The sequence below is a fragment of the Centroberyx affinis genome, unplaced genomic scaffold, assembly GCF_046629955.1.
Source record: "Centroberyx affinis isolate AG114_WGS23_722 - 3 ecotype Tasmania unplaced genomic scaffold, CSIRO-AGI_Caff_v1 ptg004503l_1, whole genome shotgun sequence".
In the NCBI taxonomy this organism is placed as follows: domain Eukaryota; kingdom Metazoa; phylum Chordata; class Actinopteri; order Beryciformes; family Berycidae; genus Centroberyx; species Centroberyx affinis.
Window position 1 is genome coordinate 51,525 of NW_027282151.1, and position 27,323 is coordinate 78,847.

General features: G+C 42.1%; 3 protein-coding genes across 5 annotated transcripts; 1 reads left to right on the forward strand and 2 right to left on the reverse strand.

The window, feature by feature from the left end:
- Nucleotides 1-1,535: 1,535 nt before the first annotated feature.
- Nucleotides 1,536-11,361, reverse strand: LOC139665244 (progesterone receptor-like). 2 transcript variants are annotated; one of them, XM_071544239.1, is made up of 9 exons: nt 10,153-11,361; nt 8,040-8,182; nt 7,603-7,719; nt 7,087-7,209; nt 6,672-6,881; nt 5,775-5,919; nt 4,602-4,732; nt 4,296-4,447; nt 1,536-3,297 (listed from the first exon to the last, which is right to left on the reverse strand). In XM_071544239.1, exons 1-9 carry the CDS (start codon nt 11,016-11,018, stop codon nt 3,133-3,135), a joined length of 2,052 nt encoding a protein of 683 aa, XP_071400340.1. In that variant the 5' UTR covers nt 11,019-11,361; the 3' UTR covers nt 1,536-3,132. The 2 variants fall into 2 exon arrangements, with proteins under 2 accessions (XP_071400340.1, XP_071400341.1); XM_071544240.1 differs by lacking the exon at nt 1,536-3,297 and having other exon boundaries at nt 4,316-4,447; nt 4,553-4,732.
- Nucleotides 11,362-12,162: 801 nt separating this feature from the next.
- LOC139665238 (moesin-like) lies at nt 12,163-19,481 on the reverse strand. Of its 2 annotated transcripts, XM_071544233.1 has the most exons (14): nt 19,473-19,481; nt 18,358-18,441; nt 18,181-18,276; nt 17,860-17,982; nt 16,880-17,031; nt 16,685-16,768; nt 16,449-16,595; nt 16,265-16,361; nt 15,902-16,065; nt 15,629-15,759; nt 15,260-15,420; nt 14,381-14,473; nt 13,597-13,830; nt 12,163-12,665 (listed from the first exon to the last, which is right to left on the reverse strand). In XM_071544233.1, the coding sequence occupies exons 1-14, from the start codon at nt 19,479-19,481 to the stop codon at nt 12,501-12,503; spliced, it is 1,740 nt and encodes a 579-aa protein (XP_071400334.1). In that variant the 3' UTR covers nt 12,163-12,500. The 2 variants fall into 2 exon arrangements, with proteins under 2 accessions (XP_071400334.1, XP_071400335.1); XM_071544234.1 differs by lacking the exons at nt 16,880-17,031; nt 17,860-17,982; nt 18,181-18,276; nt 19,473-19,481 and having other exon boundaries at nt 18,358-18,416.
- A 952-nt stretch (nt 19,482-20,433) lies between these two features.
- On the forward strand, nt 20,434-27,186 carry zc4h2 (zinc finger, C4H2 domain containing). Its single transcript, XM_071544236.1, has 5 exons — nt 20,434-20,629; nt 21,430-21,601; nt 21,905-22,077; nt 26,182-26,344; nt 26,446-27,186. Exons 1-5 carry the CDS (start codon nt 20,577-20,579, stop codon nt 26,557-26,559), a joined length of 675 nt encoding a protein of 224 aa, XP_071400337.1. The 5' UTR covers nt 20,434-20,576; the 3' UTR covers nt 26,560-27,186.
- Nucleotides 27,187-27,323: the final 137 nt, after the last annotated feature.

Genomic DNA, 27,323 nt, shown 5'->3' on the forward strand with positions numbered 1-27,323 from the left:
GAAGTTAATTGGTTGTTAATGGACTGGTGCTTGGGTAGGAATCGCCCTCCATTAGATAGGCCACAGAAACAACCCATTCAGGGGTGTCAACTTACCGCCTACACGATCTAATTGTTTTCCGGTCACTGTAGCCGTGAGTTGCGGTAACCGGGTGTTAAAGTCATTATTGTTGCCTGAGTTTTATGTAAGGTCCTGCCAGCTTTATTGTCCCCTGTGCCCATGTGCCAACCACATTTCCTTGTGAGGGTGGCATTGTAGGTATTCGATTACTTCAGTGCCGAGGCTCATTCCAGCTCTCCTCTACACTCAAGCTATGCATCCATTTTCTTCTGTGGAATATCGTCTCACATTAGAAAGAGAATTGGAAAGTTAAAAGTATTTCCTGTAGTTAATCAAGAGGGCCCTTGGCTTTCTTTTCTTGATTAACAAAGAAGGAAATAGTTTAAACTTTGTTGTTTGCGGCCACTATGTTTGTGCTTTCTGTGGTTGTTGTTGCCCCGACAGGAAAAGTCCCTCTTCTGCTAGAGTAGGCATGTAATATTGATGCAGAACAGACTCTGAGAAACACAGAAATCAAATGGAATCTGAACTAAGTTCAAATGTCGACATCAACACATACATTTTTGATCATTGCAAACCTACAAGACGCCAATCCTTTTAAAGGAAGCCACAGGGGCAAGTGAAGCTGGGAATATATTTAGAAATAAGTGATATTTCAGCATGTCTTTCAATCCCGACTCCGTTCAGCTCCAATTCATTTATGAGAGGGACGAATACTTGTTGAAAGAGTTTGTTCAGGAAATGGTACTTAAAAAGGCAGTAGAGGTTACCCAGACAGACTGCTTTTTACAGTTTGGGCTTTTAAATGTACCGTGGAGCTAAAATAAACCAGCTTTTAAAGTAATGCAATTTGCTATGTAGGCCTACAGATGGACAAAAACATGTTTTTTTTTCACATCTACACTTGATGAATAAAACAAACAAAAAGAAGCACAAATGCAACAAAAGTGGTCCAGTAAAGTTTACAATAATATGTTCCAATCAGGAGTGCCTCACACTTCCAAACCACATCTGAAAATTCAGACTCCTTACTGTCTGTCACAAGATAGACTCCAAGATTCGAACCCTGAATTATTCTTTTGATTGAAATACATTCATTCATTACTGGGCATCTATCATGCTGCGTAATCCCTCTCCCCATGACTTCTATAATTCAACAGCAACCTTGTTCAAACGCTAAGTGCTTTCGTGTCCAATTACACTACAAAGTAAATGTCAGCAAATCCAACAGATGCCGTCCTACTGCCGAGCTTGATTTAAAGCTGTAGACTGCACCGCCACCACTAGATGGTACTAAAACATAGGCGGCAATTTATGATCCGCACACATGCCTGTCTCTCACAGACGGGCAAATAGATAATATCAGCTTGTCCTCCTCCCATGACCAGCCAGCCCTCTGTGGAATGTTCTGGGTTCCTGCTGGAATCTATTACCTGGCTGGGTGGAGGCGGACACAATCCTGACGCTAGATAATACAGTGGCAGAAAAGGCCTGTCTGCCTCTCTGACGCTTTGCATAACCTGCCTGTCCGCCTTTCTGCACAACAAATAAAAAAACATTGAAGAAATCATTCAACTGTTTCAGAAATGAGTCTAGGAGCCAGAGAACACCAGGGACGTGACTGTATTATCGTTAGCAAGCATTCAAAAGAGACCACACCTTAAAGAGATCCGTGCCATATGGAAAATAATGCAACATATGGTGTGTATTTCATTTCATTCTGCCTTCATTATTTACATACAAATGTACACTCATGCTTCATATTCTATTACATATAAAGCTGGATGTGTTGTAACAAATGGGCAGTCTCTTAGCTGGACATTTAATGTTCAGCAAAATATCGCTTTCTGAAAGTCATTAGCTGCAGCTGCATTGAATGCATAATGATACACAGAATATAGCACTTGCAAACAACACTTTAGTGAAAATACAACAGTAGAAAAATTACAACAGACCGAAATGTCCTTTCAGGGCAAAACATACTTTGGATTAAAGTATTACACTCAAAAACAAGCAAACATAACAAAACAAGAAAAATAGAGTTTCCCCAGTACCTCTTGTGTTAGTCGACTAATAAGCTATTGGGGTCTTATTTTTAGTTAATTCATTACTTTTATCTATTTTTTCCATATTGTTTGAGATATCTCCTCCAAAATTAGAAACATCTTTGGTATCACAGCAATATTCAGAAATATAAACCTGTCCATTTGTCTCGAAATTCAGAGATCAATTTGCATGAATGCAATCAGGTGCAGGAAGTTTAAGATAGGAAAATCTATTTTACAGACTTGTCGATTAAGTCACCTTTTCATTTAGTCAACAAACTCTTACGACTATTAGTCGACTAAGCATTTCTATGATTGGGGACAGCCCTCAAAAATGCTTTTATATATTTATATATAAATGTAGAGAATATCAAGAGTTGACCTAAAGAAATATTTCACATGGGTGAGACACTTACATTTTTTAGCATGCATACCACCACACTTCATGAACTGTCAGACGATTTTGTTCACCTCAGGTATACACAATCACTTATATGCATTGTGAAAGAGCTAAAAATATTACTACACAGAGAAACTATGGTGATGACTGAAGATAGATATATTTTTTTTCTGTGTTTAGTGTCTTACCTCTCAAAACGTATTGCCTCTTGTCAATTATCATTATCAACAGTCAAAAAAAATCCTACATGCAAGGAGGTTGACCATTCATGAGCTCATATGGAGGAATGCATGCTAAAACGTATTAGACTCAAGTAAAATATAGTTTGTAATCACGTAATCAGCTCAGTTTGAGAAACATTTGATGTCTGTGATATAGTGAATAGGTAGCAAGAAGAATTGAGAGTAGATATTATTAAATTACAATAGATTAGAAGAAAGTATCCCCCTCTCTAAATATCCACCCACAGCACCACTATGCCCCACTGACACCCTGTAGGTAAAGTGGGGCTTTTACCTCATAATTTAACCCTCTCCAGCTATTTCAGATATACCAAAAATGGTCAAAGGACTGGGTGTAGAAGCTAAAATGAAGATATATGGGACAAGCACTTGGCTGAGATGTGCTCTAGGCTGTTTTGTGGAAAAGGATGGGCTTGACCATGCCTGTGAGGATCCTGGGCACATGAACGCTCACTATCTCCGAGATCATCTCTGGAAAGCTGACACGTGTCTGCAGGGACTGAGCTTGGATGAACAGATCATAGGTGAACTGGTGCAGCTTCTTCACAATCTGAGAGAGTGAGAGAGAAAGAGAGAGAGAGAGAGAGAGAGAGAGAGGGAGAGTGACAGAGCGCGAGAGAGAGACACAGACAGAGAACGTGCACTGGTTAAGTTATGACAGAATAATAACTTACTACTACTACTACTACTACTACTAATAATAATAATAATCCTAAAAATAATGATAGGAAGAAGAAGACAATAAACTCTGTACCACACTTGACTGAAAAAGAATAAAACATGCACATATAAAAGGAAATAAAATAACCCAAAACAAATCGTCTTTTAACATGAGCTTTAGGAGGCGATGACATGCATTTTGTCAGTCTAAGCTCCGCAGGCAGGGCCTTCCAAAGCCTAGGGGGCTGAACCGCAAAGGCCTGATCTTCAGCCTAGATTGTGAAATGGCCGGAAGGGCCCCGCCAGAGGATCTCAGGCTGCGCTCCAGCTCACAGGGTATTAAAACGATCGGAGGGAGTGATCAGTAAAATCTTAAAAATCGATTCTAAAAGTAATAGGCAACCAGTATAGAGAGGCTAAAGTAGGAGTGATGTGAATCTGTGATGTGTGTTAAGCCTTGGGTCGATGGCAGCAGAATCCTGCACAAACTGGAGCTGTGCCACGGCTTGTCAATTGAGGCAAGAGTAGAAGGCATTAAAGCAGTCAAGGTAAGATGATATAAAAGTGTGTATAAGTCTCTCTGTGTCATTGAAAGACAATAAAGGTTTAAATGTGGTGATTTATCGGTCCTTGCGAACCAAACTATTTAAAAGTCCTGGCAATGAAATGATTAAATATCCTGAGCTAGCCCAGTTAGTTTATTATAAGTCAACGCTATATACATACGGCTGTACGCCAAGTGTGGTGCTTTTGTATGTGTGGGGTGAACTTTAATCTATTTCCAGCTAGAAGTAGTCCAGTTATTGGTAGCTAAAACGACATTTCTGTGCTAGTTCAGAGTCAGGGTACGATGTGTTTTTGCATGTGAAGTGGAGCTGGGTCTATTACCGGCTGGAGGTAGTCCAGCAGCTGTGTGAGCTGAAACAGTCTCTGTGTACGGGTGGTCTCTCCGTGGTGGCTAGCCAAGCGGTCCAGCTCCTTGATGTAGGAGGTCCGTAGCTCATCAAAACAACGCTGGCTCCTCAGGCCCTCCACTGGCACTGTGACCACAAAGCCAGAACACAACATTAATCCCCATGGACTTTATCTTTTCCATCAATGCTCTGAACTAAGGTTACGTTCTATTGTACTCGTATTTCACTTGCCGAGTTGACAGTCAACCTATTATTTGAGACATGGTCCCGATGGACTCACGCAGGCTGAAGAGGAGCAGGGCCTTCATGCAGAGGAACTCCTCCTGGGTGACTCTCAGCATGCAGAACCTCTGGGACAGCAGCTTCATCCTCACACAGTGGTCGTACATACTGGACACTTCCATCCGCTGGCTGCGAGGAAGGGATGGAGGAACAGTGGGAGGGGAGAGGAGAGAGCATTAAGTGCGAGGAAAAGGGGAAGGGAGTAGCGAAGATGGGGTCAGACAGAGAAAAATATGAAAGGAAGAAGACAATTAATGGCAGCGGAAAAGAGAGCGAAAGGAAAGAGGAAAAAGCAGCAGAGGTGAGAAAAATGAGTGAGATGGATAATGGAAAAAGAGAATGAGACAGAGAGGCAGAGAAAAATGAGGGTCAGCAACAAGGGCAGGCATATCCATTACCATGCAGGTCAGTAGCAGCCAGTCAGAGTGACAGAGGTCTAATGCAGACAGAATGAGTGCTTTGCTAATGCTGCATGAAACATCAGCCAAGTGTAGGCCGCTCCAAGGGCCCTTGGCTTGGTTTAGCATTCTAAGCACCATCCTCTCTCAACGTTGCTCTACTCTGAAGACAACTTACTGATAACAGGCAGTAGAAATGTTCTTTATGTATATCATGTAACTTGGAGTTGACAAACTCTGTGTTAAGTTTTTAGCAGTACAGCAAAAAGATAAAAGACAGTAGTTTAGCTGTCACAAGTATTTTGATAGAGGCTGGAAGAGGATGTGGTATGAATCAAAACGAGTGTCAAGATGAAAAAACAGCTCAATGCAGCGGCAATTTGCAATGATAAATTGGAATAAATCATCAACTGAGGTGATCCCTCTGTGGCCACATGTAGCAGATGCAAGGAAAAGGTAAGAACAAAATAGACTTGTTTACTGTCTAGGCTGAAAAGACACCAGACAGTTCTTTGTGTGATTTTTTTTTTGTTCATCTGAAGCTTGTATTCCACTGTGTGTTTTTCTTTCCAATGATAGTCCAACAAACTAAGTTGTCACAACGATTACCACAGCAGTCTAGGGCCAAACAAAGTTTGTTTGATACAGAGACTGATCCCGGTTTGAGAAGAAGTGGACAAACATTTTAATAACTTTATTTAATTAAGCAATTAAATGTTAGGCTGAGATCTCTAAGAGGGATGCTAAATGAATTGAATGTTTCAGTGACTTACTCATTGAAGACCAGGTCTGGGGCGAAGTAGAGCATGGAGCCGTTGGTGAGGGTGCAGGACCTCCAGCCCAGAGCGAACACCATCACCCCCATCCACGATGACTGGATCACTGACATCTGATCATCCACATGCAGGTCACGGAAACCTGTTACCAACATTTAATTCATCAAACCTCTGGTCATGTTAAGTTGAACAATATAATGAAACATGATAAAATACCACTTTATGAGTCAATGAAAAACTGTGTGAAGACTTCATACTGAAAACAAAAGAGAAAGCACAGTATGGATATTCACGGCTGGCTACTGAGCCTGTCACTCTTGGGTTAAATATGAACATATCCCCCTCTAGTGGCTAATATCAGAAACAGGCGGGTCTACGTGGCATGATATTTTTTTTTTCATAACTGTTGGCTTGGTGACAGTTTGTATCTGACCCTACAGCAATTACTTATAATGACTTTGACTGCTTCAATATGCTAGTTTAACTTGGATGGATTTCAGGCAAAGGCCTCTTGAGGTCTTGTTTATCAGGTATGAAGCGTTGCCCAGTGCTAACAGTGGTGACATGACTTGGTTAACCTGGCACAACATTTTTTAGATTTTATCAATGCATAGCTCATCCTGGTTACTGTGGACTTGGAGTTAAATGTTTGTCTCTTGTACATTGTCTTGCCAAGCTGTCTTCCACTCTCTTACTTAACCTTGCTGACAGCCAGACCTTGCAGTGTTTTTTGCATGGCACGACCTTGTTGAGGTGCCATTGACTAATGGTTTATCTAGGATTAAACTGGACCTGCAATAACTAGGCTAACAATTTAGCACACATCAACTGGCATAAACACCCTACCTACACCTCAATGTTTCTCTTGTAAGGTGTTGGCCCAGACTACTTTACCTGGTAACGCCTTGGCCCAGCGCACCACACTAACCAGCTGTCTCTCTCCCAGCTCATTGAGGCTGGAAAGCAAGGATGTGGAGCTGTCTGGCTGGGCGTGGTCATGTCCTGCGTTGACCACAGCCGGTTCGATGGCCTGCAGGATGCTGAGCAGGGATAGGCAGGAACGTAGGCTGGGGGCAGGACCTAGAGCCAGGGCCTGGGATGATGCTACAACCACAGACACTTCAGAATGACAAACTGAGCAGCATCGCAGCAGAACTTTACAAAAATAAATCCAAACTTTTTTTTTTATTTTTTTTTACAATATGTGCTCATGAGTCATGCATCTGTTCCAAGGGAAGCGCGCACAATCTCGACTATATGCCTTGATTCATCATGATGGCAGTACAGCATGGGTAACACCGATACTCACCTTGAGCTTCAACAGCTGCACTCCCAGGTTCCGTGACTCCATCCTCCCTCCCAGCTCCCCACGTAGCCTGAGGCTGCTCCTCCTCTCCACTCCTTGTCTGGCCGGCTGCCTTCAGTCTACGGCCTAGAATCCAACACAGACAATTATGACAAGTAGAGGAGAAAAAGATACAACAAAAAGGAAACAGCCACCACTTTGGACTGTTTCCTCTGTTTATTATAGAATGAACAGCGTAGCAGACATGGGGGCATCCTTAAAAGAATAATAGCCTGTGGAGTTATTCGATGCCATAACACTGTGGGAGGGTTGTCATTTGTGCCATTGTGTTTAAGAACACTCTTTTGGCCTCTGCTGAAATACATTTGTAACAGTGTATTTAAGCTGGAACATTTGATCAGTAAGTTCAGATCCAACACATCTAAGGTATCTGACCGCCCTGACCTCACTTTCTAAATGCACGCCACAAGTATTCCTCTCGTTCTCTCTCTCATTTTATCCTAATTTTGAGTTCCTCACCTTTGAGGCTCATCCCCGACAAGAAGCACCTCTTTAAACGACAAGAGGCGCAGTTCTTCCGCCTCAGCTTATCAATGGTGCAGTCGTTACGGCTGGCACACAGGTGGTTCTGCTTACCTGATGGGGACACGCAAACACACACACACACACACACACACACACACACACACACACACACACACACACAGAAGTCCTGGGGATGAGGGAGGTACTTCAGCAATGCCTCAGCTACCGCTCATAGCAACAACATGTGGGTGTGAACTGATAACAAATAACTCACCCTCATAATCCTCGGTCACTGTGCCCTGCCTGCATGAGCGAGTGAGTGAGTGGGTGTAAGAATAAGCGAGCGAGTAATTGAGCATGTTTGTGTTACGTGCATTCGTGTGTGAGTGTGTGTGTTTTAGTGTGTGTGTGTGTGTGTATGTCAGACCCACCTGCAGCGGCTCTCTTGAAGAATACCTTGCAGCTGCCACAGGTGACTGCTCCATAGTGACAACCTGAGGCATCGTCACCACACACCTGGCACACTCTCCGGTCAGACAGGTATACGCTCATACCTGGGAACAAACCCTCATATCTGAACACACACACACACACACACATACACACACACACACATATTTAGATAGAATTGTCCCCCATGCTGAAATTGTTGAAATTGGGGGATCTAGATCTATTCACTCGTCCGCCTGTCACACACAATACCTTGGATGCCACAGATCGGATTTTGACGAAACCTAGGGGAATGATGTGTCTCATTGCTCCATTATGACATTTTTAAAATTGCACTGAGTGGCCTAAGTGGGGTGCTACAACATAGAACATACAACATGTTTACTTGTTGGACTTTGTCAGTGGAATGATGCATCTCACCACTGTTCACACCACCAAAATTACACTGATTGGCCCAAGGGGGGCACTAGATCATTTGAAGGCTAATCCATGTGTCATGCGCAATATCTCAGACACCACTGATCATATTTTGACAAAACTTGTGGAAATGATGCATCTCATCCCTGCATTCCAGCATTCAAAATGACACCAATTAGGCCAAGGGAACTACAATTACAGCTCAAAACAAGGGGACATATTTGTTATTGGTTGGCCCAGACGGGGACTTCATGATTTGTGGGAGACGACATGTTTACTGTTGTCTTGCTAAGATGTTGCTCAAGCTGGTGTGCATTGTTAGCCTACTTTCTTGTGGCAGAGAAATTAAATGTTGGTTTGTAAGGAGGAGAATCAATAACAGATTTGATACCAATCTGGTTACACCATATGTGTGTACAGATAAGACACAAAGCATTTTCAACAACAATTTTACCTTAGGCTTTAATGCCAACACACACCAGTTACTAAATACCTTTGATAATAGGGTTGTACAACCAGACTCTCTCTCTCTCTCTCTCTCTCTCTCTCACACTCACACATACACATACACATACACACACATACACACACACACACACACACACACTAATGTAATAGTGTGTAAGGGTTAAAATGAAGAATGAATGATGATCAGATTTGGGTCACTAAGTTTGCCCTCTGTCTGAGTCTGTTAGGCTACTTGTCATGAAACTTGGGGTAGTAATTCCCTAAATCCAAATTTAATAAGAGCTTTGCCCACCTCATGATTGATAAGGACATTCTATGATTAATACATCTAGTTGAGTCATTCCAGTCATAGATGATGACCAGCAATTAACCTGTTTCTAAAGGATTATACAGAGTAAGCCTATTAACTGTTTAATGGGTATCAATAAAAGGAAATCCAGTGTATTTTCTCCCATTCCAGGCACAGGATCTGCAACAGGTGCTGTATCTCTTGTTTATGGTGACATTGATAGATTAACTCGTATTGTGTGTGTACAGCTAGCCACAGCAGAAATAGGGACAGTTCAGTTAAGTTAGGGAAAAGGCAAACTTTGATTTAGCTGAGTTGTGTGTGAAACACCACTTGGCCAAGGCCAAGAGCACTTGGAGTTGTGGGAGTGCAAATGATTTATTGCTGATAGGGGTGCATACTGCACCGTAACTTCCTCTCCAGCCACACTATGGTTCTACAATGCATCTAAGTAATTGAAATAATGAAATAATAATAAAAAGAAATAATGGTGTTTTATAGCGTACTGGATTCAAGTGATTTGTGCAGCCTTCACAGCCATAGTCCAATCCTGTACATCCTAAAGCCTTTTGCATAGATGTCAAGAGATTATCAGGTCAGCCAAGCACATTTTAGGGCAAAGCTGCCTTTAAGGAAGGATAACTGAATGAAGATGGAGATGGGTGACAATCATTGGAACTTGCAGCTTGACAGATAAAGCTGTGAATATGAGACTGGCTATTGTCCTTTTGTTTCTGATACAATAAATCTGTTTTATTTAGGCTCTGGGTAGCTATTACATAATAATAAATAGGCCTAACCACCCATTCAGCCTTTAAGCCTTTTGTTACCAAAACAATTACCAGGATTACCATCATGGTCTGACGCCAAACAGAAACAAATCAGTATAAAATATTGTTCATATGAAATGTGTTATTTACCTGAAACTCGTATCTGTACAATCCAGCCAGCCGGTAGCTTCGGTCTTGATAGTGGCATTATTGGCATGCCTTTGTGGAAATGCACTTTGGTAACTTTCCACTTGGCCATACCCTTGTGCCATCCCTGCTCGCATGTCACCTTTCCCACCGTCGCGGTAGGGGACACAATAGCATTGCTGCCTGGATCCAAGAGAAGCTTGTCCGTAGTTACAGTATTTACAGAACACATTATGTCCGCCCAATCCGCCTCTCTCCGGCTCGCTTCGGCCGGTGTATATGCGCTCACTGACGCACCATACACCTGCCGTGTCTCTGAATAGGGCTGGACTTGCAGAGTATGCAGAATACGGCTTTAAAGGTAAGAGCTCGTCCACCTGAGAGGGGACCGGCCGCTCATCCGCTGGGGCCATAAACAAGTTTGATTCCTTGCAGACATATCGGGCTATCGCCGGGCCACGCGCCAGGGTCCGCGAGCTGTCCATTTCGCTTGATCTGAGCAGGTCCATACAGCTCACCCGATAGATGTCATGGCACACTTGCTCAAAGTCGTCTGCTTTCGGGTTGACTTCATTCGGCGGGTCCCCGCTCAGTTCTAAGGTCACGCTCACAGCCGCTCCTAACTCCGACACTTCAGGGGGAGTGTTTCCCAGAGTCGGCACGCACTCTGCAAAAGCACAGCCAGAGGTATGATTTATGTTGTTTTGCTGAGAAGACCCCGAGTCCAAGCCCAAGGACACCGACACAGCGTTACTAAGCCCAGTACTACTCGGACATGCACAGGTGTCCGAGATGCCTGCTCGGTTTCGTTCATTCACTAAAGAGTTTTGAGTTCCCTCGAATTCGGTCGCGCTCGGGTGGAAAGACATCCTCAGCTTACGAGGTTACAATTTCAGCAATGTTGGGTGTGCGGACAAGCGATAAAACAACACTTTCCCGGCGAGACAAACGCGTAACCAATGAGACTCGTTGCCCCGTAGGATAAAAGAGATTAGTCGTCGACGTAGGTTGTTGAAGGGAAGTCCCACCGATGGGCTCCGCGAATGAAGCGCTGGCGAACTTTCGGGTCCAGTGTGTATACAAAGTAAGGTGACCGTTCACTCTGCACTGAGGTCTTGAATGTGACGTTTCTCAAACTCTAGCTCACTTTGTCAACGCTCCTACTTCATTAATTTGTAGGCGGCCTTTGGAATGCAGTTTTGGCATTCCGGCCCGTTCACACACTGAACTACAACCCCTTAACTGTAACTTATTATCTCAATTGGAATCCCAGTCCTGCCCTCCCTCCTTCCTGATATTTGGCTGCAAACTTGTTGGCCGCAACCAAATCTCGCGTTGACTTAACCTCGCGAGATAAACCGGGTCGAAACAGTAGAAACCCAGTGCTTATAACTAAATAATAGCCTACAATACTTCCATGGTAGAAACTCATTACTTCTCACAACTGAAGATGAGTGCCAATATTGATCAGCTGGTTTATTAATTTCATTTTTTTTTTTTAGGACAAAAATCTTTTTCAGTGTGACAATTGTGGAATGATTGCTGAAATGAAAGTTGACTGGGTATCTTGAATTTTGACTGGAATTTTGTGTGTTTTTATGCTGCACAACATATTGCCTCATGGAGCACTTTAAAGTTTTCAAATCTAATAATTTTAAAGGCATTAGATGAGAAGCTATTTCTGTCATAGGGCACTTATGAACAAAAGACTGTACGAATACCAAGCATTGGTGATATTCATATTTCATATTTTATTTTGTGAGAAGAGAGCTAGGATTTAACATTTAGTTGGACAAAAAGATGCCTTGAATATCATTCCTTTCATTAATCCCTATTCAATAAGATTTTTACCATCAAAGCAGATAATCATCGGTTGGCATATTAAAATTGCAAATGTATGTAATAAGACTGACACTTGCATGCATTCTCTCTCATTTTCATAGCCTATTTCAGGGCAGCAGCAGACAACATTTTCATAAATGATTGCATAGACGATCCCTGATATGTGCAGGAAACAGAACGTAGCATGAAGACATCAGGACATGTTTTATACAGTGTGCTTTGTTCTTTTTAAAATTAAAAATGGCTTTCCCAAGAGGTTTGAGTCACTCTTTCACTGACCCCTTATCAGATTAAATGGCACTAAAATCATGGGCACAAAAGGCATCATAGCACAGTATCACTAAGCCTACAGGCTGAACATGACAGCATGACACAAAGTTATTTATTTTTACTACCCATGCAATAATCTGCACCTACATTTCTAAAATCTCTCATGTATTTCTCTGGGTCCGATTTTACCATCTATCTTTATCCCGCATTGAGCTTGAGCAGTCCTGAAGCAGCCCGTCTCACATGGACTCGAACTCATCAATGCGTTGTTTGGTGTTGCCCTGACGAATCTGACGCAGAGTCTTGTATTTGTCGCGGCCTGCTTTCACGTTCTCGGCGTGGATCAGGTCGTTGGGGGTCTTCTTGCTCTCGTCTACGGCGCAGGCCAGCTCGGTGCTCAGGAACTGAGAGGAACACAGACACACAGTGAATGAAATCCTTTTACGCGATGAAACTCTTTAGGAAACTATTCAGAAGCCTTACTCCACTCCCCCTCCCTCTCCGCCCCCCATACTCCCCTCCTTTCCCCATCTAAAAACATCCCATTGTCCATGGTTATTCAGTTCATTTTTGTGTCTAGTCTACTACTCAACATCATATCTTGATAGATACAGACCAAATTTATTTCAGTTACAATAGGTCTGGGTGAGATGCAATTGCTTTATCAACACTTGGAATGGAATTGATGGATGGATGATTGATGAAAATGTACCTGCACCAATGTTTAATTATGTATGAGTGCACTCTTAAGGGGAAGTGTCCTGAAACCCAATTTTGGTGGCAATTAAGCTGCCATCATTACAGCAGAATAAAAACATCTGTGTTGCTGTGTTAATAGAAAAAATGCCAAGAGTTCTAAAACACAAAATGTAAAGTAATGTTTTGGAGCAGCAACAAAAAAATAGAGTTTTATTCCATATATCAAGTGTTTCTTGAAGAAGATAATGTGTAATTGAACTTACTATGAAACAAGTCTTGGTTATTGTACCAAAATGGTTTCCCAAACTCTGCATTGCAAAAATTGGAATTACATTCACTTCCCTCCCAAATGCCAGTTCTTCCATTCATTTCACTGCTTTACTTGGGTTCAAAAGGCAGTCAAGTTGTTTTGAGCAGTCTTTCAACCAGGCTGCCTGGCTTCAAGCCCCTGTGTCGGCAAATTTCCGCCCTGCTAAATTGTCCTTGAGCAAAACACTGAATCCCCACCAGCTCCAGGGCTGCTGCTCTGTAGCTGACCCTGACCTCTGACCTGCCTGCGGAGGGGGGCAAGCACAAGGAGAATTTGCCTGCGGGAATTAATAAAGTACGACATTTCACCATTCCCCTTAACCTGACCTTGAGGTTTTTCTGCAGCCTCTGGTTCTTCTGGGCCTCTGTCACTCGCTCCTCCTCACTGCGGTCTCGCACCATGCCCGGCGAGGTCAGCTCGGCACTCGCCTCCGCGCTGCTCTCGTCCGTCTCGTCGTGGTCGTGCATGTGAGAGTGCACTGAATCCTGGATGTGGACACCCATGAGTTTAGTCTTCAGCTCCTCTTTGGTTCGCTCCAAATCAACTTCCACCACCATCGCCTGTCAACACACACCACTTGCACTGAAGCACTGTGGTTAGATAATAGAATGCATGTACACACCTATATGCATATGAAGAGTTTTGTTCCAAAACAAGAATATGTGCTATTGAAGAAATGGGAGACCTACTCTTGCAACACGATCGGTACCACAAAATTTAAGTTAAGGTAGTTTTTAAAGAATAAAAGGTAACTAGATGGTAACTTTTACAGATTGGATTCTCTATATTTTAGAGATATTTAATCATGAACCCCAGGTACAGATGTTTTTGGAAGAGAACCCCTCATATGCACACAGACATCTGCACACACACTCGACCTGGGTCAAATTGTATTTTCCTAATACTTTTTATGGTTCGTTTTAGCTTACTATGGCACCAGATGGCTGAGGTTTGTCACATAGCACAACGCAGTGACTTGAATTTGAGAGTGTTTTTGATATACTTCTCTGCAACTGACGCCAGGTCTCACACCTTTAGTAGTGTTTAGAGCCCCGTTTGCTCATGTTTAATCCATCCATTATCTCTGCGGGTGCTTTCACTAATTCTCACCCTTTTCTGCCACTTCTTTGCCGCCTCATCCTTTTTCTTCTTGGCATCTTCCAGCTGTGAGATTTTACAGGTAAGCTCAGCCAGCTCAGTGGCCTACACACATATACACAAATAAGGAGAGAGTTAAGAGTGTTCCTGATCTAAGGTCACTGTGCTCTGTTTGTGCATGTGTGTGTGTCTGCACGTGTGTTTGTATGTTCATATGCAGCATCAGCTCTAGGGTTATTTTAGTTTCTATTCAATCAACTGAAAATGGAAGGCATTCTACTTGTTTTCTTAAAGGGACTGTCCCAATTGTCCACTGTCCAACAGTGTAAATTTGTAAAATAAAATGTTTCACCCAAAGATTTACATCAGGGCAGTGCTAATTCTTGTGAATCAGAAAAAACACATACTCATATGCCCTCAGAATCACCCTGTATACTGTCACTGTTCACAAAATCCTCTTCTTATTCATTGCTTTGACTAACTTGTTCCTAGCTTTGGGTGAGACGTGTTTATAGATCCAAATATAGTGTCATGTGGTAAATGGGTCTCAGGCTGGATGGTGGCTTTAATATAAAAACCTTGTCAGTTTTTTAATTTGTTAATTTTGAAGAAAATACATCTGGACCCCACTTTTTAACTTTTAACTTTTTATCCTATCATGTATCATCTTCTTCTTAATAAAAAAAATAAAAACTCAGATTCTAATGCTTCTATTAAAGGCTTAGCTGATGAAGACTGTGATATACAATACAGATTTGACAAAATGCACTTATTGTAAGTCGCTTTGGACAAAAACATCTGCTAAATGACGTAATGTAATGTAATGTGAATTAAACCCAGCCCTGGAGGGTATTTGTGTGCATGCAGGTGTGTCTATGTGTATCAGTGTACCAGGTTCTCCTGATTCTTCATCTGGTTCTCAGACTGCTTTAGCAGGGCGGCTTTGGCCTCCACCGCCGCTCTGCGGTCCTTCTCCAGGCGCTCAGCCTCCTCCTGGGCAATAGTCCTCTCCTTCTCCAACTCCAGAGCCCTGCGAGTCTGCTCCTCCAGCTCTGAAATACACACACACAGGTATAAACAAACACCCAGCACACATACACAGAAACATAGATCATATATACTGTACATATATATATCTTTTTACAGACGCTGAACTGAGGAATACTTCAATATACCAAACTACCCATTTTCCATTCTTTAACAACACAGACAAAATAGTACTGGAGTTGGAAGGCATTTGTATTCAGAAAGTTGTCAGACCATCCTGAGCTCTCTTTGTTTGCTCCTCAATCTGTCTCAATCTCTCCATCAGCTCCATGGTCTCACGAGCAATCTTCTCCGTTTCCTTCTCGGCGTTCTCTCGCTTTTTTTTCTCACTCTCAAGCAGAGCCCTGACAGGAGAATTGTGCATAAACACACATCTGAAAAACTATGTCTCTTGACAGTTCATATGAAACTTTCTTAAAGCAGAGAGCACAGATTGTAAACTGCAACAAATAGGGCTCCATTTTTGTTTTTCTTCTTCTTCCTCACCTCTCCATCTGCCTCTTGTTCTTCTCCTCCCTGGCCTGGGCCTTCATCTGCTGCACCTCGATGGTGTCAGGCTTACGTCTGCGCATGTACAGGTCATGGTTCCCCATACACAGTGCCAGGACACGTTTATTGATGCGGAGACGAGGTGCGTAGAAAACAAAGTCCTTGAACACACACACACACACAGGTCAATGAACAGAGATTACACACGTGTTGCTCCATAACGCATCATTAGCACCCTGTGGGATATTTTCCAGCACAGAATGTTGTCTTCAGCAACTTTAACAGGCATGGCAGCAATAAAGATATGTATTTCATGTAATAACAGATCTGTCAGTGATCAATGACAAAGTTTCAGAGTACCGGAGCCTTCTTGTCGATTGGCTTGATGACAAACTTCTTGTCATTGAAGGAGATGTTTCTGATCTCACTCCAGGGGAAGCCAATCTTTGGGGTCATCCTGTTGTGGGGGGGAGAGCAGCAGTGAGCATATTTAAATCCACGATGAGTTTATCAGAGGCAACTACTCTCTTGGATAGCACCCTACTTGTCCTTCTTGTCGTAGATGTTGAGACCGAGCGCGTCAACCCCCAACCACAGCTCCGATCCTTTCTTGTTCTTGATGCTGAAGTAGTTGACGCCATACATCTCCAGGTCCTGGGATATCTTCAGGTACTCCACCATGGCATCTTCTCTGTGGAGGAATAAGTTAATGAGATACAAAAAAAAAAAATCTCTTAAACCTCTGTATTTTGGATTGTGTGTGTGATAGGACCGCAGTACCTCAGCACTCCCTTGTGCTCTTGATGCCACACCTGGATTCTTTCCTCCCACTGGTCTTTATTCAGCTTGTGCTGCTCCAAAACCCTGGTTTTATCAGAAAAAAGAGGACACACCAGTCAGAATTCACATAAGGGAATTAAGATTAACTTTGGTTAATGCTGATGACCCTGTCCATTTAAAGGGCTCGCTATACACCTCTGTGGCAGAAGCTTCTCCCTTGCAAGGTATCCTGGTACATGATAGTCTTTCCTGTAGTCCCCATGCTTGGTCTGAACTGCGTAAGAGGCCAACAGCACTGCAGTCTCAGGTGGACAGTATATGTCATCATTCAGGATGCCCTCTTTTACCTAAAAAAAACAGCATAAAAAGACGTGATGCAATGATGTGTGTGTGTGTGTACACATGGTTTTGAGGGAGAACTCCTAGGGGAAACCTGTGAGAGTTAATGGGATCTCTGTGGGTCACCGTGGAACCCTCATGAGTGGCTATAACAGGTTCTGCCTTTGTTTTGATTGAGATTCCTTTTCATCTTTGCCCCTGCAGGGAACCCATCTTACATAAGAGACTTTATGTAATGTGTAGCTTCTTATAACTACATCATGATATCCACTTCTACCAGATTTACAAAATATCTTTCATAATTGTGTATCTAAATGATTCCTGCTGTCATTTTTTATACAATATAATATTTATATTCTATATCATATTATATTCTTTTTATTTCCCTTTAGCATATGTCAAGAACAAATTCAGGTATGTTGGGTGTCCTGGTGGCTCATCCTGGGTTTGAATCTGGCCCAGGACCTTTGTCACATGTCATCCCCCTCTCTCTCCCAATCTATCCTGTCTATCTCTACTGTCAACTATCCAAAATAAAGGCGAAATGCCCAAAAAATAATCTTTGAAAAAAAGAAAAATTCTAAAGTGTGGATCTTTCCTCAAAATAGCCATGGCATACAAATTAAAAGATGTTGCCACCCAATTCAGAAAATGAATAAAAATGAATGGGAAAGTCTATGATAACCCAATGTGGAATATCATTGGCTTTCCCATTCATCTTTATTCATTTTCAACCTATTACATCCCCATTACGATCACGTGTTTCAGGGGTGCAAATTCACAATGGGAATCCCACAGAAAACCTCAGTGCTCTTGCACATGCACTCGTCTCTAACCTGCAGAAAGAAGAGGCGCTGGGTTGCCTCCTGGATGAGTTCATCAGCAACATCTTCAGGGTAAAACTTGGCTCTGAACTTAATCAGCAAAGGGTTCTCCCTCTTTACATCCTGCGCTGTCACCTGGGATTGCAGCCCACAGCAGAGGGATGACAGAGAATGAAGGGAGTACACTAATTAGTCTCAGCGGGGCGACACAGATGCATCATCAAAATCATAATAACAGTGACTCCGGATTACATCTACAATCAAATTCAACCATCAGGGGAGTGAAGTGATGCCATCAGGTGACTTCAGTTTACAAACAAACTTTCTCCTCACCCTCTTGTTCAGTTTGAGCCAGGTGGAGAAGCCTTTACTGTCCTGATACTGAAGGCCAAAGAACCAGGTTTCCCTCAGCCCAATCGTCTTCACTATCTAAACATAAGAAATTACCACAAATATATGATCACACGTTTGTCTATTAAATTGCCTGTTTGTTTGTTTTGCACAGTATACCTGGTCAAAAAGCTGTTTGCCGGTTGTGCTGGGCAAGATGGCAAACTCCAGCTCAGCATCCATGGTTGTGACTCGAACATTTATCTGCCACAGAAAACATTCACATTGAGATCCAGGGGAGAAGATCCCCAAAGTTCATTCATCTATGTCACTGGAGAGAAGTATAAAGCGGCATGCAGATCAACAACTGGGTGAAACACAAAACACAAACTATTTTGTTATAATTTTGTTGTTTCTTTGAGACAATGTTTAAATTGGTTGGTTCTTTGACAAGTAAAAGACCAAAAAAGAAATACAAGGTTGTTCCTTACATTCTTCTGTTCAACCAGGAGAATCCAATCGCAAGAGGTTGGTGGGGACTACAATCAAAACATGAAGCCCACAATGTATTTTAGACTTTGAAAAACTGAGAACATGGGGTTCATTCCATGATGCATTAATGACTGGGTCAAACCATGACACCCATTTAACATCAATCTTGCATATGAAAGAATTGAACCATATTTTTTCTGTTTTTGCTGTTGTTGGTATAGAATGTGGTATGTAATATAAAATCAAAGAAAGCAAGTGGAGGAGAGATTGTGTGCTCCATTCCTCATAAATCTCCTTTCTGAGATTTATAAAGCAAGGCATGTTTTGAATATAGTATGGCATCTACAAGGTATAAAAACAAAGAAATAAAATAATACACTTTCATGGCTCATGGCTCCTGAAGGTGCTACAGTATAAGACTTGCTGAACTGACTGACTCCTACTGAATCCTACGAACATTTATGACAAATGAAGAACAGAAACCTCAATTTTGGTAGTGCTGTTTTGTAAGAAGATGCCAGTAATGCCACAATAGCTCTGGGCAAAAACTGGGTCACTAATGCAACAAATAAGAAACAGCTGAAAACTGAGCATACAAGATATCCACACGCCATTCGCTCCAACAAATTTCTTCATGAAGTAAAACAACTACGGGATAACGCAAGCCTTCTCACATCAAGTGCAGAGGTAGGAAGTCCACAAGTTTAACACAAACCTCTATAACTGTAACTTAAACGTTTCAACCAAATATGAAAGACAGTGAAGATGAAGATACAGAAATAGAGTAAAAGGTAGCTACTTACAGTAGACATTTGTATTTTTTTCTGTAGTTACTTCTTCAGAGAGGTGTTCACAGCAGCCTTTTCTCTACAGAGTCATATGAAAGTGCTTGCAATACCTACTGGGATTAGACTGAATTAAAATGGACCCTTGTATTGTTCCCAAGCATTTCTGTTGGTTAATCCAACGGCAGCCCGGGGCCCATACATGTCTAAGAGAAGGAGTCTTGATCTGAGAACAGTTTCCCTGTTAAATTGATTAGGTCATGTGACCGGATTATAGCTCCTAGATCAGTAATCTTTTTCTGAGAATTATTTTTTGTGTGTAGTCACAGAAATCAAACTCATGATAGGCCCCTGCAGCAGCACTTGATCCTCCCAGTTCTAGTAGCAGTAAGGATGCCAAAACTAATAGGCTACAGACCCATTCTTGCTCCTGTTATAATCTAATAATCCTTTATGTAAAGTGGACGAATTAATAATTTAGACATATATAACGGCTAATTTATGAAAATACGCATTAATGTTTATAATAACTGAATTAAGTAGTAGGTGGTGGGCTATTTTGTTTGCATTGGTCTAAATACGCTTTCGCTGCAAAGAAAATACCCTCAGGAGAAATTACTATATTATTCCTACAATATCGCATTGGGGATTTATAGTGTGTATGTTGTCTTCAATGAGTTTAGAGTGACCGTATCTTACTTTATTATGGGCTATTTTTAATATTTATACAGGATATCCTATAGATCTTATTTTTTGCCTTCATATTTGTATAGTATCCTTCTAAAATGTATTATAGGATTAGAATAGTTATTTGTCTTAACAATGCGAAAATTCTAATTTATTCAAGCTTACAATATAACAGTTGGGTTGTAGTTTCTATTACAATGTAACAGATAATTGGATACTTGCAACATAGTAGTCACAGGTCAGATGTGAAAACAATGGGCTCGTGCGGGTCACTAGGCTGCAGACTACAGCACACGTAGCCACTGGGGAAAACAGCGCGCGTGCATGCTCGTCTGCGCGCCCACGCCATCTATTGTGTTTTTATTAACAAGGCGACCACCCTGGCCTTAGGAGGAGACTGAGCTGGCCAATTTGCAGATACAGGGTTACAAAACCATGGCGGACGAACAAGAAATAATGTGCAAATTAGAAAATATCTTGGAAATACGGTAAGACACGTTTACAGAATAAAATGAAAGCACATGCGGGAAATATGGTGGCTCAATGTTTCAGGAAAATGAGCAAAGCGTTGTGTATCGTACTAGCCGGCCAAGAACAAGCTCCTTGGCTTGGCTTTTGTTACTGAGCTAGCTAATGTTAGCTGGTCTGCTGCCTCCCTGTACTCTGATAGGTTTCTGCTATTGTAGCTTAGCTCGCCTGTGGCATGGCAAGCAATCACAGCAGCCGTTATTTTGTTTAAGAAAGTACAAAAATAACCTAGAACTGTAGCTACGTTTCCTGGTCACGCACGCATTAACGTTCCAGATGTGTATCATCAAACGCCAGATGTGAGCTGCTAATGTTACCATGGGTAAGCTAGCCACAACTGCTAGCGAGGCAGTTAGCAGACTGTCATTAGCTCGCTAAACACTGGTGGCAAAATGTTGTTGCTTTCCCCCGAAGTCTGTAGTGCAGCAGTGCATAATAACTGAGTAATAAGTGTACAGAATGGCAGTAAATTCATTCACATTAGAAAGAAGTAGCTGGAGTAATAAGCCACTCAGCCTCACATCTATGCACATCGTAATTTACGTAATCAATTCAAACAAATTGGTGCATATCAAATAGAATATGATCAGTGTGTATTGTTTACATTATTGATTGTGATAATTGAGTCGAGATGTTGGTAGAAAACATGAGAACTGTCAAACCAAAGATTCTCATTTTTATTTGAGCAAATCTCTGTTGTGGCTGTTTGAAGTAATTGACCTGACAGCTGGTGTCTTTTTGTCTCTGCCACTGTCTTCAGAAACAAGACTATCCAGATGCAGAAGATTAAGTCTCGTCTGAAGACTGAGTTTGAGGCTCTGGAGTCTGAGGAGAAGCATCTGAAAGAGTACAAACAGGAGATGGACCTCCTTCTGCAGGAGAAGATGGCACATGTGGAGGAGCTGCGGCTCATCCATGCGGATATCAATGTGGTGAGTAGGTAGAGATGAGCACTCCACTCTCTGTATAAGAAGAGGTGTGGAAGTGCCAGTACAGTTGTCTTGCAGAGGAGCTAGATGGGTAAGGTATCTTTAAAATTCAGTATCAGCATCGAGAATAGTGATGGTAGACCAGCTACACATTGGTGAATGCATTCAATGCCTGTATTTTTTTCAATAGAAAAGATATGATGACCGTGTGTTAACCACTGACAATTTATTTTTGTAGTTGGAGGTTGTATTTTAAACTGAGCATGTTGCATGTCCAGTTATTAAACACCTATCCTGTCCTCTTAGATGGAGAGCACCATCAAGCAGTCGGAGAATGACCTGAACAAGCTGCTAGAAACAACTCGGCGCCTGCATGATGAGTACAAACCTCTGAAGGAGCATGTTGATGCCCTGAGGATGACCCTCGGTCTCCACAGGCTCCCCAATCTCAACGAGGAGGAGGAGAAGCTCTCTCTGGAGTCAGTATACACACACAGACACAATGAATTATTTTGTAAAAGTGTTACTTGGTACCTCCATTTGAGAAAATGCTCTATACAACTTTTTCAGAACCAAAAAGGACAGCTTTTTTCAACTCTTTGTATGATATGCCTGAACATACACCAAATTACAGCTAACCGTTTACATTTTAACTGCATAGTCATTGTGCTTTTTCACATCCAAACAACCAGAATTACTTAATTCGCTAAATACAGCAAACGTACAGGACTATGTCTTTATGGTATTAGTGCAGAGACATGTCACCATCCTTCACAGTCACACCGCACAAACTCACTGACACATGGGACAAGAACAACATAACCTCACATACAGTGCCAAGGGAGAGTGCAAGATATACGATAGCTAGGAGACTAGTATATTTCTACATAAACGCGTTCAGTGTTCTGTGTCAAAGTGCATTTGAGTAGCATGGCACACAATACGGTTGCAGCAGTAGAGGAAGTTCCAGTGCACCATGAGATAGTGATACTGAATAGAATGAGATGCGTGAAAAAACGTATGAGCATTACAGAACACAGACATAATTCCCTAGGCTGAAGTTGCATAGTGTGCAAAGTCTGAAGCTAAACAGGGCTGTACAGACATTTTGAGTAGTGCATGCCGGGGCAGTAGTAGTTGGCTAATCACAAATGGCAGGGTTATAAACAGCAACAGCAAAAGCTTTACAGGTAGTTCAATGTGGTGGTGAGAAACAGTCCAGAGATTTTAGATCAGCTGGTTTAGTAGGGCACATTTCTTGGGAAGTGGCTGCTGAGATGATGGGTGGTGTTTAGTCATACTGGACTGGCGCTGCTGCCCAGAAGAGAGTTTTTGGTACAGATGGTTGCGTGCGTGTACGGTGCATGTACAGGGTTGATGACAGTTCCTGTCCTTTAGCTTGGTGTCATGCAGTTTGCTTTTTTATGAAGGGAAAGTTCAGACAAGATACTGGAGCTTGTCCTTAAATCAGGAAGAGGTGGCGTGATGGAGGATGTGAGGAAGAATTTTGAGAATTGAGGATTGATTGTGAGACAGTTATCTCCTTCGGTTGCCACAGAAAGAATATCCTCTAGTAAGAACATCTCCCTAAGTGGGAGTGGGAACCTGAATGACCTGGCGGACTTCACTGTTGAGCCGTTGATCTTCCTGGGATGTTGAGTGCAGTTTCCTTTGGAAGTCATCCTCCATCTCCACAGTTTTGAGTCTCTACTGTACATAGACTCATCACTGCTGGTGGCGTCATCCACAGACAAGCAGTTTGATGGATGGGTGGCTGGAGGTGCATTCATTGGGGTACAAGGAGTAGAGGAAGCGAGAAAGCGCATACATCCCTCTGGTGCACTTAGGTTCACATCGAGGGGGTCTGTCAGGAAGTCTGACATCCATCAACAGTGGATGGTGTTTACCGTGAAGTAGATCTGGGATGATTGTGCTGGAATGTGGAAGTAAAACACTGGTGTTGCAGCCAGGGGCTCCCAGGTATTTAAGTCAGTGTCGGCCTATGCTTATTGCATCATCCACAGACCATTTGTCCCTGTAGGGAAACTGCAGGGGGTGAAGGAGCATATTATGTGGCACTTAATTATGATCATGAGTTCAGTGGCACTGGCCTGACATCCTTGAGGCAGGTAAGCCTGTGCTTTTTGGGCATAGGAATGAGGGTGGATGATGTGAAGTGGGAAGGGACTTTGCTTTTGAACAGTGGTGGTTAAATGTGCTGAGGGTCACCTACCATGTTTTTAATTGAATTGAAACCTTTAGTTATACGGGGTACACACATTGAGAGTCCTCTTTTTCAGGTGGGCCCTGTTTATAACAACCAAATAAGAACATAAAAAATAAAATAAAAATAAACCATAAAGTACATAAATAAAACAAAGTCAACATAAAAAATAAAGCAAAAACAACAAATAATTACAGTGAAGTCAAATTCACAGAAATGAAGACAAGGAATTGTGAGTCAAAACAAAACAAGGACATCACATGAAACAAGGACATCCATCCAGGAAGAGTGACTGGCTACTGATTTAAATCGAGTCAGTGGAATGAGAGCGTCTAGTTTGAGAAATTCCTGCAGTTTATTCCATTGTGAAGGTGCATAGTAAGAGCAAGCCGAGTGAGTGTGAAGTCTTGACAGTTGTAGAGAAATATGTTTTATTTGTAAGATAGTTTTCGCCAAGTAAGGACTGAGTTGCAGAGTCAGTTTGCCAACAGTGATTCCTGCACAGTATGGTGGTTGCTCAGCTCACTCACAGGTTGTAAAGACATGTAATATTCCTAGCAACTGAGCAACTGCCGCACTCTGTGTGGATATCATTCTTGGCAAACTGGCTCTTCAGTTTGGTCATGTAGTGTGCCTGCTCTGATGGCCTTGTTGAAATGGTTCCTGGCCAGGTGGTAGTGCTCTCTATTCCCCTTGCTGTGGGCGTGCTCCTTAATGTTCCTCGGGTTTGTGAGCTCCTTAGAAAGTCATGGCTTAGCAGTGTTGTTCTTCACAGTGGATTTCTTTAGCTGGCAGTCTTCCTCATCGAAAGGGATTTATCACAGTGTCTGTGGAGATGTCAAAACTATCACTTGCACATCTTACCGCCAGCAAAGTAATTCTTGAGTAATCCTAATCAAATTGTAATGGCGCCCACTATTATTGTATTGCAAGGCATGATGGAGCAACTTTTCAGAAAATTAAATGACACCTCACAAGCTTGTGGGGTGTTAGGTACATTTTAAGATACACTGTGACAGTGATATATCAGCACAAAATGAGTACTCCACACCTCGGTAATGGAAAAAAAATGCCTAACAACCGCCTGACATATTAACTCTTATCAAAAACGAATGATGTAGAACCCACATGTCAAAAACACTGGTATTGTCCTTGACCTTGAACTACTGTAATGTGCCTTGATGTGGTGAAGGCACATTACATCAGCCTACTTTTGTGGTGCTTTTGTGGGTTATGAGCTTGCATGGTAGATGTAATAACATGTAATAAGACCTTTCATGGTAGATGTAATAACATGTAATAAGACCTTTTTTCCCCCTTTATTTCACTTGGAAATAAACCCAGTGAGATTCAAAATCTTGTTCCCAAGGGAGTCCTGGCCAAAATTGCTTAGAAACAGGACAATAAAAAGTGAAAAACAACATCATCAAAACAAACACAATAAATCACAGTAACAAACACATAACAATCAACATACACTCTGAGCACTTTATTAGGAACACCTTACTACTCTGAGATGCTTTTCTGCTCACCACAGTTGTAAAGAGGTTATCTGAGTTACTGTCAGCTCCAACCAGTCTGGTCATTCTCCTCTGACCTCTCTCATCAACAAGGCATTTCCGTCCGCAGAACTGCCGCTCACTGGATGTTTTTTGTTTCTCGCACCATTCTGTGTAAACTCTAGAGACTTCTGTGTGTGAAAATCCCAGGAGATCAGCAGTTTCAGAAATGCTCAAACCAGCCCGTCTGGCACCAACAACCATGCCACGGTCAAAATCACTGAGATCACATTTTTTCCCCATTCTGATGTTTGATGTGAACTTGAACTGAAGCTGCTGACCTGTATCTGCATGATCTTATGCATTGCACTGCTGCCACATGATTGGCTGAATGGATAATTGCATGAATAAGCAGGTGTACAGGTGTTGCTAATAAAGTGCTCGGTGAGTGTATGTTTAATGTGTTCTGTGAATACTTTTTTAAGACATCAAAGCTCTACTCTGTTCCAAACCTATTTTGAGAGAAAGCTGAGAGCGTAATGAAATGGGATATCACACTTTTTTTTTTTAAAGTGGGCCAGTGAGGCATGAAGTCCAAGGCCAGATTTCTTTCCCAGTCTGCCCCTGCCCACACACGCGCATGCGTGCAGACAAACACTCACAATGACTGTACTTTTGTTCAAAATTGTATATAAAGAGGATGTGTGAGCTTGACTCTTTTCTCTTTTGTATTTGGTTTTCCCACTCCATCTCCCTTTTATACACAGCGTAGATGGGATAATCTCAACTGTGATATGATTCACAGGCTCTATGTAAGAATCACAGCCAGCCAGGTTTCTTTCTTTCTCTTGCTTCAATAGTTACTTTGAGAAGCAAAAAGCGGAGTGGCAGAAGGAGCCACATGAGCCCGCCATCCCAGAATCCCTAGCTGCAGCGGCGGCTGCAGCCCAGCAGCTTCAGGTCTCCAGGAAGCAAGATGCCCGCCAGACGGCCACCTTCAGACAGCAACCCCCACCTATGAAGGTATAGACAAACATACACTGTACTGACCTACCTAAATTATCTTTACAAGACAGCAGAACATGAGATGAAGAGATTACTCTTATTTCTCCCTCTCTCTCCAGGCCTGCCTGTCGTGCCACCAGCAGATCCATCGTAATGCTCCGATCTGCCCGCTGTGCAAGGCCAAGAGCCGCTCCCGCAACCCAAAGAAGCCCAAGAGGAAGCCAGACGAGTAGATCCTACTGATCCTTCAGTTTCATTAGTGTTAAAAGGGAACTGGTCCAGTACGTGAGTCTAAGGTCAGCCATGTACATTTCTATATATGGCTGAGATAAGAGTCTGATTGGGATTAAGATCACGGACCCCACTTTAACAAAGTGTATTACTACATTGATCATAACCTGACAACAATCCATTGAGGGTCTGGTGTTAATGTCATTCTTTTGTTTTTTTTAACAGTGCTTTGGGTGTGTTGATCTGTAACTGTATACTCTTCATATTAGGTTTACTAGCCCCTAACCATATAGCTGCAATAATGAGAAAAGGAACTTCAAAAAAAATGTCCAAATAATTGTGCCCATGTTGCTATTGTTTATTGCCTTAGATATCGTACTGTACTTATTTAATTTTTTTTCAATGCATGCTTGTTTCCCATGGCTGTCTGTCGTGTAATTTTTTTGTGACGATATAGAAATGTAATGGGTTTATTCATAAAGTTAAATAAACCACAATGTTGTTTTAATGTTTACAGCGTACAAGTGACCACAAACTGGAGAAAAAGAGCCAGACTTACTTGCTTTGAATAGTGTTGTGTGTTAAACTTTAATACAATGATATGAAAATAAACGGCTGTTTTGTACTGAAGTTGGTTGGTATGTCCTTTTTTATGCAAAACAGAGGTGTTATGAAAGACAAGACACATTTTTCACATTTAGCGGTACAAACAGACGCAGTGGTAGCTGAGGAGGAGGGTGACTGAAGACCTCGTCATCAACATATG